General features: G+C 32.7%; 2 protein-coding genes across 2 annotated transcripts in view; one reads left to right on the top strand and one right to left on the bottom strand.

Moving 5' to 3' along the window:
- The first annotated feature begins 1,674 nt into the window (after positions 1–1,674).
- On the top strand, positions 1,675–6,851 carry LOC132547855 (beta-1,3-galactosyl-O-glycosyl-glycoprotein beta-1,6-N-acetylglucosaminyltransferase-like). The gene is made up of 3 exons (XM_060211661.1): positions 1,675–2,492; positions 5,669–5,895; positions 6,562–6,851. Exons 1-3 carry the CDS (start codon positions 1,675–1,677, stop codon positions 6,849–6,851), a joined length of 1,335 nt encoding a protein of 444 aa, XP_060067644.1.
- Positions 6,852–8,533: 1,682 nt separating this feature from the next.
- Positions 8,534–20,203, bottom strand: part of LOC132547844 (uncharacterized) — a 57,415-nt gene continuing 45,745 nt past the window's right edge. Inside the window, exons 11-14 of the mRNA XM_060211652.1 lie at positions 11,832–11,967; positions 10,587–10,602; positions 9,257–9,321; positions 8,534–8,911 (exon numbers count right to left, since the gene is read on the bottom strand). Coding sequence (XP_060067635.1) covers positions 8,847–8,911; positions 9,257–9,321; positions 10,587–10,602; positions 11,832–11,967 — 282 coding nt within the window. The 3' untranslated portion in view covers positions 8,534–8,846. The remainder of the gene's footprint in view (positions 8,912–9,256; positions 9,322–10,586; positions 10,603–11,831; positions 11,968–20,203) is intronic.

Raw genomic sequence — 20,203 nt, 5'->3', positions numbered from 1 at the left:
CAAAAGATAAAAATGGTACGTCATAGTCTATTATAAAGACCAACATCTTTCAGGTAATGTAGAATTTTACAAACATCAACTGTTTTAAACAGGGATTTTAAACATGTAATGTTACGATAAAAATGTTTTCGAGTAGACAGAAGGTCACAGCTGTCCAATAAAAATGTTTAACGGTGAATGGCTCATCACATCCTATGCACCAAGGATTATCTTCGCCTTTCAACATATATAAATGTGTAAGGTATTTATGACCCATCCGAAGACGGGCAAGGACAACTTCGTCTTGATGGTTGCCTCTATAGCCTGGAAACCATTCACTGATAACAGGTTTAACGGAGTGCATTTTGTTATTGGTATAGGTATTCCAATCCTCCTGCCACTGAGCTCTTACATTTGTTTAATAAATGGTTTAAAATCGGTCAAATGAAGTTTAAAAATCTATTGTATTACATAAATGCATAACAAAGCGAAACTTAATGCTGGATACAATCACAAGACATGAAATTAAAATTATTGTGAGCAAATGCTAGTATTAATTGAGACAGAGGAATTTTTACTCTCGGGTTAATGGAAGACGTTGATTGAACTGATAATACTAAATACACAAACTGACTTGTAAACAAATATCACCATAAGTTAATGTTTGTTTTTGTGAAATAATGCCAGGTATATGTACCTTATTATAATCAGTACACAATATTTTAATGTGTTACTGTTCGGAAAATATATCACCTTTACAAATCAGCACGTTAGGTTTCTCGGGGAAAAGAAGAAATGAAGCAAACTATGAAAACTACAGGTTAGATTAACATGTACCTTAACAGCAGAATATTAATTCAGAATTGGAATTATGAGCAAATAATACAATATTTATACACCCAATGTAAATAAAAGGAATGATAAATATAAACAAAGAGAGCACTAGAAAACGAAGTGTATATATATATTTTTTCTTTATATATATATTTATATATATAGAAGATCAAAACATTAACATGGCAAATGAAATCGCCTGAAAATGGCCACTAGGCCGGAAAACGTTAGCGATTTTATACGATTTAATTTGTTTTGCTAATGTTTTGATTTTCTATATATACAATACACAAAGTTTTTATCTTTTTTGAATTATAAATATATATATATATATTAAGACATTTAAATATATCTAATGATAAATCTTCCATATTTGAAATAAAGCGAACATACCAGGATCAGGTTTTATAAAAACTGTACAACAAAACTGTTTTTAAGAATACGTCAGAATAACAATTCATGAGAAGAAACAGATAAATGAGTCAATAACAGAAATTGGAAAACAAAAATATGAAAATGAAATGATAGACGATATTTTAATCCGGATGACATATAATTCGTCGTCAGATATCGATTCATGGATTTCAATAATTAATTAATCAAAGTCAGGAAATATATTGAGGTATTTTTAAAGAATACGACAGGAATCGTTATTCTGTTGTATTACGTTGTCTTTGCTACATAGATATAAGCAATTGCTGTTTGACATCATTGATATGTAAGTCTTTGAAATGTTTAAATAACCTAGCCTTTATCTTTCAGAAAGACGACTGGGAAACTGTTAACCATATCAACATCAAACCGTCCATTTTCATACGGTGTGATTCAAATTGCTATAAATGTCTTTGTTCTGGTAGAAACATGATGTTCCAGAAAATTACTCGACGTTTCCTGTTTTTCACATTCATAGCTGCTTTTGTTATTTTATTTCTGCAATTTCTTAATCTACATTCACCGGTCAATATAAAACATATATACGGATATACCAAATATTCCAACCAAGAATTTCTCCTGTCCAGGGAGAGTTATGAAACAACAGCCAGTCGGAGGTCATCTGTTGATCACACTAATCAGTTCCATACGGAAAAATTTCATTTCGAATTCCCTGCTCTAACAAGTGTCGTACCAATTAATTGTCCATTGCTTTTTGCTGGTAATTCATCGGAACAAAAACGTGCAGTGATGTACACCAAGGAATCTATACGACAGACGATGGAATTTTACCATACACGAGTGCAAAACTGTTCAACTTTGAAACATGGCTATATCACAAGCTATCTGACACAGGAAGAAAAATCTTTCCCCATTGCATACAGTATATTGGTTTACAAGAATTTAGTCCAGGTCGAAAGACTTTTAAGAGCTATATACAGGCCTCAAAACTTTTATTGCATACATATCGATTTGAAAGCTGATCAGGATTTTAAGAAGACAATGTCACAAATTGCTGCCTGCTTTGACAATGTGTTTATAACCAGTAGATCGGTAGATGTACGCTGGGGCACATTCACAGTACTGGAACCAGAACTTATTTGTATGAAAGAACTATGGACTTACAAAACATGGAAATACTTTATTAATCTGACAGGACAAGAATTTCCCCTGAGAACAAACGCAGAAATTGTCAAGATCTTGAAAATATATAACGGCACAAATGACGTCGGTGGCACAGTGAAGAGGTAACACTTTCATATGGGTTTTTCTATGATATAAAAGTCATATGTTTCAGTATTACTAAATAATTGATAAAACTACACCAAAGTCCTTCTGGGACCAAAGTTTTGACTACTGTAGGTCTATTACGTAGAAAACTTCATTGCATTTATTAGAAACACGCAAAGGCTTAACATCTCATTGTCCAGTTCATAGAACAATCTATCGGGGTAATAGCGATCACGACAAGTCCCTGTAACTTTTCTATTTGGGTAGTAATACACAGACTAATATATTCCTTAATGATGAAAAGTATGTTACTGTCTGAACGTACAAGATACTGTTATCAACACATATTCGATCTTATACGTACTTGGTCTGTAGAGAAAATTGTAAAATCAAATGTCCGTGTGGGATTTATTATCGTTAATTTCGTTGATAACGATGACCACGAATCCATTTCAAACTGTCAAAGTTAGTACATGCAGTTTTGTTGACAAACATTTATTAACGAAATGAAGTGTTCAAGAAATAATTATTTTTTTGAAAAATAACGAAATTTGAGCCCGACGACAATATTTTATTTAAGGGCAATGCTTTACGCATTAATCAGCAAAAAAATTTAATACTGAAAAGAAAAAGTGACAACAATTTCCCGTAAAGGTTCATGAATCTGGTGTGTAAGGTACATTAGTTAAACATCTAATGTAAATAGTTACAGGTCAACTGAAATAGCCAAATATTCGTCAGCGATAATGATGCTTACAAACAACTATCTTTCCATGGAGAGCGAATAGTTTGCGAACGATATAGAAATATGCAACCGTACTTATCTTATGATATTTCACTGTCATGCTACTATGTAAGGACATGAAACGATCACGTTATCGATATAAATCAATTCATAACCATCATTTGTACTCACAATAGAAAATATATCATAACCATCCAGGGGTACTCACAATAGAAAATCTATCATAACCATCCAAGGGTACTCACAATAGAAAATCTATCATAAACATCCAGGGGTACTCACAATAGAAAATCTATCATAACCATCCAGGGGTACTCACAATAGAAAATCTATCATAAACATCCAAGGGTACTCACAATAGAAAATCTATCATAACCATCCTTTGTACTCACAGTAAATAAGTCTATCATAACCATCAAAGGGTACTCACAATAGAAAATCTATCATAACCACCAAAGTGTACTCACAATATAAAATATATCATAACCACCCAGGGGTACTCACAATAGAAAATATATCATAACCATCCAATGGTACTCACAATAGAAAATCTATCATAACCACCCAGGGGTACTCACAATAGAAAATCTATCATAACCACCAAAGGGTACTCACAATAGAAAATCTATCATAACCACCCATGGGTACTCACAATAGAAAATATATCATAACCATCCAGGGGTACTCACAATAGAAAATCTATCATAACCATCCTTTGTACTCACAGTAAATAAGTCTATCATAACCACCCAGGGGTACTCACAATAGAAAATCTATCAAAACCATCCAGGGGTACTCACAATAGCAAATATATCATAACCATCCAGGGGTACTCACAATAGAAAATCTATCACAATTACCCAGGGGTACTCACAATAGAAAATCTATCATAACCACCCAGGGGTACTCACAATAGAAAATCTATCACAATTACCCAGGGGTACTCACAATAGAAAATCTATCATAACCACCCAGGGGTACTCACAATAGAAAATCTATCACAATTACCCAGGGGTACTCACAATAGAAAATATATCAAAACCACCCAAGGGTACTCACAATAGAAAATCTATCATAACCACCCAGGGGTACTCACAATAGAAAATCTATCATAATCACCCAGGGGTACTCACAATAGAAAATCTATCATAACCATCCAGGGGTACTCACAACATAAAATATATCATAACCATCCAAGGGTACTCACAATAGAAAATCTATCATAACCATCCTTTGTACTCACAATAGAAAATCTATCATAACCATCTAAGGGTACTCACAATATAAAATATATCATAACCATCCAGGGGTACTCACAATAGAAAATCTATCATAACCACCCAGGGGTACTCACAATATAAAATCTATCATAACCATCCTTTGTACTCACAATAGAAAATCTATCATAACCATCTAAGGGTACTCACAATATAAAATATATCATAACCATCCAAGGGTACTCACAATAGAAAATCTATCATAACCACCAAAGGGTACTCACAATATAAAATATATCATAACCATCCAAGGGTACTCACAATAGAAAATCTATCATAACCATCCAGGGGTACTCACAATAGAAAATCTATCATAACCACCCAGGGGTACTCACAATAGAAAATCTATCATAACCACCCAGGGGTACTCACAATAGAAAATCTATCATAACCATCCAGGGGTACTCACAATAGAAAATCTATCATAACCATCCAGGGGTACTCACAATAGAAAATCTATCATAACCATCCAGGGGTACTCACAATAGAAAATCTATCATAACCACCCAGGGGTGCTCACAATAGAAAATCTATCATAACCATCCAAGGGTACTCACAATAGAAAATCTATCATAACCATCCAGGGGTACTCACAATAGAAAATCTATCATAACCATCCAAGGGTACTCACAATAGAAAATCTATCATAACCATCCAAGGGTACTCACAATAGAAAATCTATCATAACCATCCAGGGGTACTCACAATAGAAAATCTATCATAACCATCCAAGGGTACTCACAATAGAAAATCTATCATAACCATCCAAGGGTACTCACAATAGAAAATCTATCATAACCATCCAAGGGTACTCACAATAGAAAATCTATCATAACCATCCAAGGGTACTCACAATATAAAATATATCATAACCATCCAGGGGTACTCACAATATAAAATCTATCATAACCATCCTTTGTACTCACAATAGAAAATCTATCATAACCATCCAGGGGTACTCACAATAGAAAATCTATCATAACCATCCAAGGGTACTCACAATAGGAAATCTATCAAAACTGTCCTAGGCGTTTCACAATAAAAAAAAAGTCTATCATAACTGTACTGGTCTACTCACAAGAGAAAAATCTATTATAATCGTCTTATTTACTTACAATAGAAAACCCTGAAATGTGGTCATTTAATAATTCCTTCTCGTTTTATATTTCAGGGCAAATAAAAAACGATGGGCTAACGCAGGGTCGCCCCCTAGTGGCGTTGTTGTGGGGAAGGGCTCCGTTCATATCACTGTCAACAGACATTTTGTCGATTATGTCCTTCACAACCAAACAGCACAAGACTTTTTGAATTGGTGCAAAAAGACATTAGTTCCAGATGAAACTTACTTTGCCTCTCTAAATCACAACCCTCAGCTAGGTATCCTGGGTTCTGCTAACGGTAAGATATCTGCTTTATTCTTCTGTGATTACACTGGCTACCAGCCCCAATGTTTTGTAAAGAACTGCCTATATTGGTTATTCTCCATCTAGTTTGAAACTTGTGAACTAGACATATATGTACGGAAGCGTATTCCGGACACGTTGTGATTATTTTATCTCGAAATTTCGAGATAGCAACTCGAAATTTTGAGTAAGTAATCCGAAATTTTGAGTTAGTAATAACAACTCGTAATTTCTACTTACTAACTAAAACATTCGGAGTTGCTATCGCGAAATTTCGGTTTAATATCTCAAAATTTCGGATTACTAACTCAAAATATCGAGTTGCTCTCTCGAAATTTCTGGTTAATATCTCAAAATTTCGGATTACTAACTCAAAATTTCGAGTTGCTATCTCGAAATTTCTGGTTAATATCTCAAAATTTTGAATTACTAACTCGAAATTTCGAGTTAAAAAACACAACGTGGCCGAAATACGCTTCCGTACATATATGCATGTCTATAATGTAAATATTCCAGAGACTGTGGCCAGTCTAGCCTGAGACGTAGGTACTTTTTGGATTGCGATTATTTTCCTTGTTTAAATGTTTCTAGACTGTGACGCATCCATGCTACAGATGTCAGGCTGATAACGCTTATAGAAATACATGTTTTACTGTTTTAGGATATGAAGAACCATACATAATGAATTCAAGATTCAAGAACTGGAGAAGCAGTCCTTGTGCCGGAAAAATAGTTCGACAAATTTGTATATTTGGTATTGGAGATCTGCCTGTACTTTTCAGCAGAAATGAACTATTTGCAAACAAGTTTTACTGGGACTTTCAACCCCTCACTTTAGATTGTATGGAGGAGTTAATTTATAACAGAACAAGAGACGGCTATCTCAACAAGACGGAATTTAACGTAACATTTTACAAGAATTTGCATTTTTTGACGAACCGCTCTAGGTGAGCTACTGTATAATACAAGCCTTCGTCCCAACATCTGAAGCCTTATGTTTTTCTGTTCGGTCTCATTGTGGTAAAGTTTTGAATTAAATTTCCAAAGATCTCTGATCTCTTGTTGAAATATTCGTCTTCTCACGATTAAATACATCGATGCTAAAGCAAGGATATTTTCTACAAATTTGTTCAATTCTCATTGACCTTTAAACTTAATGCATCACCCATGACAATTCGACTCATTTTTGAGCCAAAATAGATCAAAATGAAACGTAAGTGATTGTAAGAAAACACTTATCGTTAACATGACACCGATAGCACTTCGTCGTTATAATCTGATAATATATCACAATCAAAAGATAATTACCCGTATGACTGTCTTTAATATTAAAAAGAGATACAGTCAGCATGACATAGAGGTTAAATATTCGTTCCTATACAGTCAGCATTACATAGGAGTTAAATATTCGTCCCAATACAGTCATCATCACATAGAAGTTAAATATTCGTTCCTATACAGTTAGCATAACATAAAGGTTGAATATTCGTCCCAATACAGTCAGCATTACATAGGAGTTAAATATTCGTCCCAATACAGTCATCATCACATAGAAGTTAAATATTCGTTCCTATACAGTTAGCATAACATAAAGGTTAAATATTCGTCCCTATTCAGTCGACATTATATAGAGGTTAAATATTCGTTCCTATACAGTTAGCATAACATAAAGGTTAAATATTCGTCCCTATACAGTCAGCATTACATAGGAGTTAAATATTCGTTCCTATACAATCAGCATAACACAGAAGTTAAATATTCGTTCCTATACAGTCAGCATAACAGAGAGGTTAAATATTCGTCCCTATAGTCAGCATAACATAGAAGTTGAATATTCGTCCCTATTCAGTCGACATTATATAGAGGTTAAATATTCGTTCCTATACAGTTAGCATAACATAAAGGTTAAATATTCGTCCCTATACAGTTAGCATAACATAGAGGTTAAATATAATGTACATCGGTTACCTTGTCTGATGTTGTCGTAATTGACCTTTGTGTTAAGTTCGATTAAAATATCTACAGACAGAGGGTAAGACTGGACGATATTCACACGGTTACGTATGTTACCTTATATATCACCATGAAAAGCTGAAGTAATACAGCACGTTAATCCCGTTGAATAAATAGTTAAAAGAGTGTTAGGGATAAACATAGCAAAAGAAAGAGTGACAGATAAGTTTGCAGAAATTCTGCTAGCTCTCTAGATTACGATTATGAGGGTTTAGCATGTACTGCGATCATCAAATGAATGACGAAAAGACTTGGAGGTAACGACTGTTGAATCACAATTACAACTGTTACAAGAAAAAAATTACGGTCTTTAATCTGCTTTGGCAATATAGACGTTGAAATAACATTGTGTTATATTAAATGATATGACACCTTTTAGTGTCCCTTATTGAAAGACATAGACATTCAAATAAATTTTGCAGAGCTCCATACAAATGATAAAGACACATAACGTAAGCATGATGATTATCTTTGTTTACAAGTAAAGGGTATGATTAAGACTGACGTCATGATTCCTAATATGCCATTGTGTTTCTGTGTGTTGCTGGACGTAGTAATTATATTTTAATGTATTATTGACTTTTGGGTATGAAAATCCGGAAAAAAAATAACAAGAACAATTTTGAGAATGCAACAGCTGTATTTAATGTTTCAGGTGTCAACAATATCATAAATCAAATATCAGTAAATATCAGAGATGTTGACCTTAGACCTTCGGCGCTATTCAAGCAATAGAGTATTAATGATTAATTAGAATGGTGTTGCAACCGATTTTCAGTTAGTAAAAAGAGCTTTGATATTAAGAAGGATCATGATATCTCATGTTGAATTCGTTGAAAGGTTATTAGCGGTCCCCACACCTTATGCTTCCCTAGAAGGTTAATTGAGTGGGTTTGTATATCATAAATCATTAGTCCCTAATAGCTAGCGTCTTTAAGGGTCTACAGGCTCTTTCCGTGTTCTCTGCACATCGACGTATTCGTTTTCCTTGGGCGGTTCTACAAAGTAAGGTCAGAATGATAATTATAAAATATAATTAATTTTCCTTATTTTGGTACTCGTCATTAATGTACTATATCGGTATTTTGGTATAGAAGTATCTTCGCTTTATATGGTAAAATTAAATCTTCTAGACCATAAACACAAAGTTTAAAGATCTCGCTACCATTCATATCAGTTTTGTTGTAAAATTGAAAACGCAACCACTTTTCCATTATCATATTGTGAAATCCGTAAATAGTTTACAATTACGATGCAATATGTCCATATATCTTGAACTCAAATCCTAAAATAGAGAAAGTAGAGTGAATGAGGTCATCAAACATTTTTTTATTGTTACTTACGTGGAACCCGCATCTCCATGTATTCACAGTGTACAGTAACATTTTCTGGGAGCACGTCCTCTTTTCTACAGCATGAAAAGTATATCGTTTTGTCTTATATAGCGTATAGCAATAACAGAGAGTGTAAGCTGTATAAAGTCTAAACATTATTATGTTCAGCTTTAGTGTCACAACAAAATTTCGCTTCAGTAAAATTTGGTTTCGATAAAAAATATATTTATCATATATACTTTCTCCCTTAACTAATAAACTGAAAATCTTTAATACTTCTAGATTTGAGAAAAGCAAAATAATTAACGAAAATTTGCGTAGAAAAATATATTTAGTATATAAAGTATATTAAGAGTTATCACGTTATCAAACCTGCATCAAACTTGATGTCGAAATCAACCATCAGAACACGAGGCCCATAAGGACATGTATCGGCGACCTGGATCTTAGGTTGTCGGTTATTTCAAATATTTCCAATTTAAGGCTAAGTCATTTATCCTCTTTGATGGAGCAAGACGAATGAGTAATATCATGACTTTCTCTTTTAACTCCCAATATGAGTTTATATGGTTATTGGGTTGGTATTTCAACTATATAAAAAAATTAACACATAATTAATGCCCCTTTATCCACCGTTTACACAAAATTTATTTCCTCTCACCCAACAACACTTTAAATCACATTTGGGCAAAATCCAATAATTCCTACAGGAGTGGGATTTTAAAGAACTTGTTCTATTTCCCCTATTGGGCCAAACCCTTCTGCCCCAGAGGGTGGGACCCATGGTTTAAACAAAATTGATTCCTCTTCATCCAAACATGGTTCATACACAATTTGGATAAAATCCAATCATTCCAACAAGAGGAGTAAGATTTTAAAGAAGTTGCTCTATGTCCCCTATTGGGCCCTGCCCCTCCCGCCCGAATGACCCAAGACCCATTGTTTATACAAAATTGATTTCCCTTCATCCAAAGATAATTCTGATCAAATTTGTGCAAAATCCAATCATTCCTACAGAAGGATTATAAAGAACTAGCAAATGTCCCTCTTTTGGGCCCCGCCCATCAGGCCCTGAGGTGCCAGGGCACACTTTTTATACAATATGTTCCCATTCCCTCAGGATGCTTCTGACCAGATTTGGCCAAATTTCCCTCAGAAGTTCATTACTAGAAACGTTTTGTAGAAGAAGTTATCCCTGTAACTCACTTGGCCCTTCGGACAAGGCGAGCTAGAAAATGTTAGTTCAAAGTTAGTAAAAAGTAAAAGAACTTAAACACAGCGGACAATGCATGCATTAAAGTGTATATACATGTGTATATTACAAAATGACAACACTTACATTTCTGATAGGCAACCTGTATAAAGAAAGAATGTGTATTATCTGACAAATAACAACATCGCCATTTGAATTGGGCTGGATGCAGCTCTTAAGTGTACCCTGAGTCTTTTGATATTTGAACTGTGTGTGAGTGTCTGAAAACTAGAGCATATACTATCTAAATGATTCTCTTCTCATCCATGATTCGTCAAGAATATAACAGTAAATATACTTTTTATTAACCAGTTGGTTTCTAGAAAATATGGAGAACTCTAATCTTATACACAGACTTATCTACGTTAGTGATTCTTTACAACATAAACTGACAAACGATCAAAAACTCAGATGTACGAAAGCACACTCACCACCGTTTTTCTTTACAAATGGATATGTAATATTGGAAGAAATACACCAGTACAAAAATGAATACTTATATTGGGCAGCAACATGTATTACAATCTACATTTATAAAAGCCAGAAGCAATTTGAAAAAAACTATTTATTATATGTAAGAAAAACTTGTCTTGAATATTTGCATTAATCAGGGGTATGGGGAGGAAATCATTTTGTTTTTATTATGATTCATGCCATATAGTGATACGTGTTAAATGTTCAAACCAAATTAAGAAATCTGGCAAGGAGAACTGTCCCTTCAAGACTCACAAAGATAGGTAAAATAGCAATGAACCATCTGACCAGGCTGAAACATTTTATTTATTAATGTATTAATCAATTAATATTCATTAGTAGATTATGCTTTGTGTACTTGTAAGTATTTAATGATAATACTTATTGTAGATATATGCATGTTTCCATCATATTAATTGTTTTCAATATGTAAATATCTATTGGGAGAAGATGTAAATAAGTTGAAATGACTCGTGTCTCTTGTTGTAAGGTTGACGATAAATTTATGTTTAAATCGACCACCGTCTGAAAATTCTGGCAAATTTTATATGGGTGTCTACCGTGTACAGGATGTTATCGCCAGAATTATCTCAACTTTATAGCATTCAGTTTTAACCTGATGTTACATAGCAACGTTGTTCTCGATCTCGCCTATTCCTTTCATAACAGCTGCTACCGTCGACACCTGTTTATCTCCTTCTGACAAGCAGCCTTTCATTACTTACTACCTGTTTAACATTCACATTTATAGATCATTCTCAATAATATTCTCACAAAACCTTACGTGATAAGTTTCATTAAAGGAGCGGTGTCATCGCTTATCATGTTTTCGGGGGCAGTTTCCTTGCCTATGTTTACCTTTTTCAGGTGTATCAGTGTTCTGATTGGACGGTGTTTCCGCGAGATTTGGTTCCTGGGTCAGATTGTCTTGACCGGCAGCAGATTCTTTATATTTACGACTTGGAGGCTTCTTAAGGATAGGTGGTTTCTTTTTCTGTTTGGAAATAGATGAAACATTTTAATAAACTTTATTTATTTTACAACTTTCTTCTCGGACTGGATGGAAGCGCTAAAGGTCCAACTCAGGGAAAAAACTGCAGTATCCCGTAAAAACCCGTGTGGTCGGGCAAAATATCACATACACTTTCCCCGTCAGTTCCAGGCGAAGGTGAGTGCGCAATCAGCGCATAATGAAACCTTTAAAGCGTTAACTAATAGACATAAAACACAACACCTCCATATCAAACCATGTTATTAAGCGTTAACTAACAGACATAAAACACAACACCCCCATATCAAACCATGTTATTAAGCGTTAACTAATAGACATAAAACACAACACCTCCATATCAAACCATATTATTAAGCGATAACTAATAGTCATAAAACACAACACCTCCAAATTGAACCATGTTATTGAGCGTTAACTAATTGACATTAAACACAACACCTCCATATTAAACCATGTTATTAAACGTTAACTAATAGACATAAAACACAACACCTCCATATTAAACCATGTTATTAAGCGATAACTAATAGTCATAAAACACAACACCTCCAAATTGAACCATGTTATTGAGCGTTAACTAATTGACATTAAACACAACACCTCCATATTAAACCATGTTATTAAGCGTTAACTAATAGACATAAAACACAACACCTCCATATTAAACCATGCTATTAAGCGATAACTAATAGTCATAAAACACACCTCCAAATTAAACCATGTTATTAAGCGTTAACTAACAGACATAAAACACAACACCCCCATATCAAACCATGTTATTAAGCGTTAACTAATAGACATAAAACACAACACCTCCATATCAAACCATATTATTAAGCGATAACTAATAGTCATAAAACACAACACCTCCAAATTGAACCATGTTATTAAGCGATAACTAATAGTCATAAAACACAACACCTCCAAATTGAACCATGTTATTGAGCGTTAACTAATTGACATTAAACACAACACCTCCATATTAAACCATGTTATTAAGCGTTAACTAACGGACATAAAACACAAAACCTCCATGTTAAATCATGTTAATAAGCGTTAGCTTATAGACATAAACCACAACTCATCCATGTTAAATCATGTTATTAAGCGTTAACTAATAAACATAAACACAACACCTCAATATCAAATCATGTTATTAAGCGTTAGCTAATAGACATAAAACACAAAACCTTCATATTAAACCATGTTATTAAGCGTTAACTAATAGACATAAACACAACACCTCTATATTGAATCGTGTTATTAAGTGTTAACTAAAAGACATAAAACACAAAACCTCCATATTAAACCATGTTATTAAGCGTTAACTAATAGACATAAAACACAACACCCCCATATTAAACCATGTTATTAAGCGTTAACTAATAGACATAAAACACAACACCTCCATATTAAACCATGTTATTGAGCGTTAACTAATAGACATAAAACACAACACCTCCATGTTAAATCATGTTATGAAGCGTTAACTAAAGGACATAAAACACAAAACCTCCCTATTAACTAATAGACATGAAACACAACACCTCCATATTAAACCATGTTATTAAGCGTTAACTAATAGACATAAAACACAACACCTCCATATTAAACCATATTATTAAGCGTTAACTAATAGACATAAAACACAACACCCCCATATTAAACCATGTTATTAAGCGTTAACTAATAGACATAAAACACAACACCTCCATATTAAACCATGTTATTAAGCGTTAACCAACAGACATAAAACACAACACCTCCATATTAAACTATGTTATTAAGTGTTAACTAATAGACATAAAACACAACACCTCTATATTGAATCATGTTATTAAGCGTTAACTTACGGACATAAAACACAAAACCTCCCTATTAACTAATAGACATGAAACACAACACCCCCATATTAAACCATGTTATTAAGCGTTATCTAATAGACATAAAACACAACACCTCCATATTAAACCATATTATTAAGCGTTAACTAACAGACATAAAACACAACACCTCCATATTAAACCATGTTATTAAGTGTTAACTAATAGACATAAAACACAACACCTCTATATTGAATCATGTTATTAAGCGTTAACTTACGGACATAAAACACAAAACCTCCCTATCAACTAAAAGACATGAAACACAACACCCCCATATTAAACCATGTTATTAAGCGTTATCTAATAGACATAAAACACAACACCTCCATATTAAACCATATTATTAAGCGTTAACTAACAGACATAAAACACAACACCCCCATATCAAACCATGTTATTAAGCGTTAACTAACAGACATAAAACACAACACCCCCATATCAAACCATGTTATTAAGCGATAACTAATAGTCATAAAACACAACACCTCCAAATTGAACCATGTTATTGAGCGTTAACTAATTGACATTAAACACAACACCTCCATATTAAACCATGTTATTAAGCGTTAACTAATAGACATTAAACACAACACCTCCATATTAAACCATGTTATTAAGCGTTAACTAATAGACATAAACACAACACCTCCATATTAAACCATGTTATTAAGCGTTAACTAACGGACATAAACCACAACTCCTCCATGTTAAATCATGTTATTAAGCGTTAACTAATAAACATAAACACAACACCTCTATATTGAATCATGTTATTAAGTGTTAACTAAAAGACATAAAACACAAAACCTTCATATTAAACCATGTTATTAAGCGTTAACTAATAGACATAAACACAACACCTCTATATTGAATCGTGTTATTAAGTGTTAACTAAAAGACATAAAACACAAAACCTCCATATTAAACCATGTTATTAAGCGTTAACTAATAGACATAAAACACAACACCTCCAAATTAAACCATGTTATTAAGCGTTAACTAACAGACATAAAACACAACAACACCCCCATATCAAACCATGTTATTAAGCGTTAACTAATAGACATAAACACAACACCTCCATATTAAACCATGTTATTAAGCGTTAACTAACGGACATAAAACACAAAACCTCCATGTTAAATCATGTTAATAAGCGTTAGCTTATAGACATAAACCACAACTCCTCCATGTTAAATCATGTTATTAAGCGTTAACTAATAAACATAAACACAACACCTCAATAACAAATCATGTTATTAAGCGTTAGCTAATAGACATAAAACACAAAACCTTCATATTAAACCATGTTATTAAGCGTTAACTAATAGACATAAACACAACACCTCTATATTGAATCGTGTTATTAAGTGTTAACTAAAAGACATAAAACACAAAACCTCCATATTAAACCATGTTATTAAGCGTTAACTAATAGACATAAAACACAACACCTCCATGTTAAATCATGTTATGAAGCGTTAACTAAAGGACATAAAACACAAAACCTCCCTATTAACTAATAGACATGAAACACAACACCTCCATATTAAACCATGTTATTAAGCGTTAACTAATAGACATAAAACACAACACCTCCATATTAAACCATATTATTAAGCGTTAACTAATAGACATAAAACACAACACCCCCATATTAAACCATGTTATTAAGCGTTAACTAATAGACATAAAACACAACACCTCCATATCAAACCATATTATTAAGCGATAACTAATAGACATAAAACACAACACCTCCATATTAAACCATATTATTAAGCGTTAACTAATAGACATAAAACACAACACCCCCATATTAAACCATGTTATTGAGCGTTAACTAATTGACATTAAACACAACACCTCCATATTAAACCATGTTATTAAACGTTAACTAATAGACATAAAACACAACACCTCCATATTAAACCATGTTATTAAGCGATAACTAATAGTCATAAAACACAACACCTCCAAATTGAACCATGTTATTGAGCGTTAACTAATTGACATTAAACACAACACCTCCATATTAAACCATGTTATTAAGCGTTAACTAATAGACATAAAACACAACACCTCCATATTAAACCATGCTATTAAGCGATAACTAATAGTCATAAAACACACCTCCAAATTAAACCATGTTATTAAGCGTTAACTAACAGACATAAAACACAACACCCCCATATCAAACCATGTTATTAAGCGTTAACTAATAGACATAAAACACAACACCTCCATATCAAACCATATTATTAAGCGATAACTAATAGTCATAAAACACAACACCTCCAAATTGAACCATGTTATTAAGCGATAACTAATAGTCATAAAACACAACACCTCCAAATTGAACCATGTTATTGAGCGTTAACTAATTGACATTAAACACAACACCTCCATATTAAACCATGTTATTAAGCGTTAACTAACGGACATAAAACACAAAACCTCCATGTTAAATCATGTTAATAAGCGTTAGCTTATAGACATAAACCACAACTCCTCCATGTTAAATCATGTTATTAAGCGTTAACTAATAAACATAAACACAACACCTCAATAACAAATCATGTTATTAAGCGTTAGCTAATAGACATAAAACACAAAACCTTCATATTAAACCATGTTATTAAGCGTTAACTAATAGACATAAACACAACACCTCTATATTGAATCGTGTTATTAAGTGTTAACTAAAAGACATAAAACACAAAACCTCCATATTAAACCATGTTATTAAGCGTTAACTAATAGACATAAAACACAACACCCCCATATTAAACCATGTTATTAAGCGTTAACTAATAGACATAAAACACAACACCTCCATATTAAATCATGTTATTGAGCGTTAACTAATAGACATAAAACACAACACCTCCATGTTAAATCATGTTATGAAGCGTTAACTAAAGGACATAAAACACAAAACCTCCCTATTAACTAATAGACATGAAACACAACACCTCCATATTAAACCATGTTATTAAGCGTTAACTAATAGACATAAAACACAACACCTCCATATTAAACCATATTATTAAGCGTTAACTAATAGACATAAAACACAACACCCCCATATTAAACCATGTTATGAAGCGATAACTAATATACATAAAACACAACACCTCCATATTAAACCATGTTATTAAGCGTTAACTAATAGATTAAGTGTTAACTATAAAACACAACACCTCCATATTGAACCATGTTATTAAGCGTTAACTAATAGACATAAACACAACACCTCCATATTAAACCATGTTATTAAGCGTTAACTAATAGACATAAAACACAACACCTCCAACAAAACACAACACCCCCATATTGAAACAAAACACAACACCTAAAACACAACACCTCTATATTGAATCATGTTATTAAGCGTTAACTTACGGACATAAAACACAAAACCTCCCTATTAACTAATAGACATGAAACACAACACCTCCATATTAAACCATATTATTAAGCGTTAACTAACAGACATAAAACACAACACCTCCATATTAAACCATGTTATTAAGTGTTAACTAATAGACATAAAACACAACACCTCTATATTGAATCATGTTATTAAGCGTTAACTTACGGACATAAAACACAAAACCTCCCTATCAACTAATAGACATGAAACACAACACCCCCATATTAAACCATGTTATTAAGCGTTATCTAATAGACATAAAACACAACACCTCCATATTAAACCATATTATTAAGCGTTAACTAACAGACATAAAACACAACACCCCCATATCAAACCATGTTATTAAGCGTTAACTAACAGACATAAAAACTACAACACCTCCACAACACCCCCATATCAAACCATGTTATTAAGCGATAACTAATAGTCATAAAACACAACACCTCCAAATTGAACCATGTTATTGAGCGTTAACTAATTGACATTAAACACAACACCTCCATATTAAACACAACTAATAGACATTAAACACAACACCTCCATATTAAACCATGTTATTAAGCGTTAACTAATAGACATAAACACAACACCTCCATATTAAACCATCGTTAACAACGGACATAAACCACAACCATGTTAAATCATGTTATTAAGCGTTAACTAATAAACATAAACACAACACCTCTATATTGAATCATGTTATTAAACACATAAAACACAAAACCTTCATATTAAACCATGTTATTAAGCGTTAACTAATAGACATAAACACAACACCTCTATATTGAATCGTGTTATTAAGTGTTAACTAAAAGACATAAAACACAAAACCTCCATATTAAACCATGTTATTAAGCGTTAACTAATAGACATAAAACACAACACCTCCAAATTAAACCATGTTATTAAGCGTTAACTAACAGACATAAAACACAACAACACCCCCATATCAAACCATGTTATTAAGCGTTAACTAATAGACATAAACACAACACCTCCATATTAAACCATGTTATTAAGCGTTAACTAACGGACATAAAACACAAAACCTCCATGTTAAATCATGTTAATAAGCGTTAGCTTATAGACATAAACCACAACTCCTCCATGTTAAATCATGTTATTAAGCGTTAACTAATAAACATAAACACAACACCTCAATAACAAATCATGTTATTAAGCGTTAGCTAATAGACATAAAACACAAAACCTTCATATTAAACCATGTTATTAAGCGTTAACTAATAGACATAAACACAACACCTCTATATTGAATCGTGTTATTAAGTGTTAACTAAAAGACATAAAACACAAAACCTCCATATTAAACCATGTTATTAAGCGTTAATAGACATAAAACACTAATAGACATAAAACACAACACCCCCATATTAAACCATGTTATTAAGCGTTAACTAATAGACATAAAACACAACACCTCCATATTAAATCATGTTATTGAGCGTTAACTAATAGACATAAAACACAACACCTCCATGTTAAATCATGTTATGAAGCGTTAACTAAAGGACATAAAACACAAAACCTCCCTATTAACTAATAGACATGAAACACAACACCTCCATATTAAACCATGTTATTAAGCGTTAACTAATAGACATAAAACACAACACCTCCATATTAAACCATATTATTAAGCGTTAACTAATAGACATAAAACACAACACCCCCATATTAAACCATGTTATTAAGCGTTAACTAATAGACATAAAACACAACACCTCCATATTAAACCATGTTATTAAGCGTTAACCAACAGACATAAAACACAACACCTCCATATTAAACTATGTTATTAAGTGTTAACTAATAGACATAAAACACAACACCTCTATATTGAATCATGTTATTAAGCGTTAACTAAGAGACATAAAACACAAAACCTCCCTATTAACTAATAGACATAAAACACAACACCTCCATATTAAACCATATTATTAAGCGTTAACTAACAGACATAAAACACAACACCTCTAGATTGAATCATGTTATTAAGCGTTAACTTACGGACATAAAACACAAAACCTCCCTATTAACTAATAGACATGAAACACAACACTCCCATATTAAACCATGTTATTAAGCGTTATCTAATAGACATAAAACACAACACCTCCATATTAAAACATATTATTAAGCGTTAACTAACAGACATAAAACACAACACCTCCATATTAAACCATGTTATTAAGCGTTAACCAACAGACATAAAACACAACACCTCCATATTAAACCATGTTATTAAGTGTTAACTAATAGAAACACAACACCTCTATATTGAATCATGTTATTAAGCGTTAACTTACGGACATAAAACACAAAACCTCCCTATTAACTAATAGACATGAAACACAACACCCCCATATTAAACCATGTTATTAAGCGTTATCTAATAGACATAAAACACAACACCTCCATATTAAACCATATTATTAAGCGTTAACTAACAGACATAAAACACAACACCTCCATATTAAACCATGTTATTAAGTGTTAACTAATAGACATAAAACACAACACCTCCATATATTGAACTCATGTTATTAAGCGTTAACTTACGGACATAAAACACAAAACCTCCCTATTAACTAATAGACATGAAACACAACACCCCCATATTAAACCATGTTATTAAGCGTTATCTAATAGACATAAAACACAACACCTCCATATTAAACCATATTATTAAGCGTTAACTAACAGACATAAAACACAACACCCCCATATCAAACCATGTTATTAAGCGTTAACTAACAGACATAAAACACAACACCCCCATATCAAACCATGTTATTAAGCGATAACTAATAGTCATAAAACACAACACCTCCAAATTGAACCATGTTATTGAGCGTTAACTAATTGACATTAA

This window comes from Ylistrum balloti, unplaced genomic scaffold (assembly GCF_031769215.1).
Source record: "Ylistrum balloti isolate Yb309-2 unplaced genomic scaffold, AGI_CSIRO_Ybal_v1 Utg369614, whole genome shotgun sequence".
Lineage (NCBI taxonomy): Eukaryota > Metazoa > Mollusca > Bivalvia > Pectinida > Pectinidae > Ylistrum > Ylistrum balloti.
Note: the sequence above shows the minus strand (reverse complement) of the source record. Positions and strands in the feature narration are given on the sequence as shown.

Bases quoted from the DNA above. Each gene is read 5' to 3' on its own strand.
- LOC132547855 (XM_060211661.1), top strand. From the start codon at position 1,675: ATGATGTTCCAGAAAATTACTCGACGTTTCCTGTTTTTCACATTCATA. The intron at 2,493-5,668 runs GTAACACTTTCA...TTTATATTTCAG, and splicing joins GTCGGTGGCACAGTGAAGAG to GGCAAATAAAAAACGATGGG. The intron at 5,896-6,561 runs GTAAGATATCTG...TTACTGTTTTAG, and splicing joins TATCCTGGGTTCTGCTAACG to GATATGAAGAACCATACATA.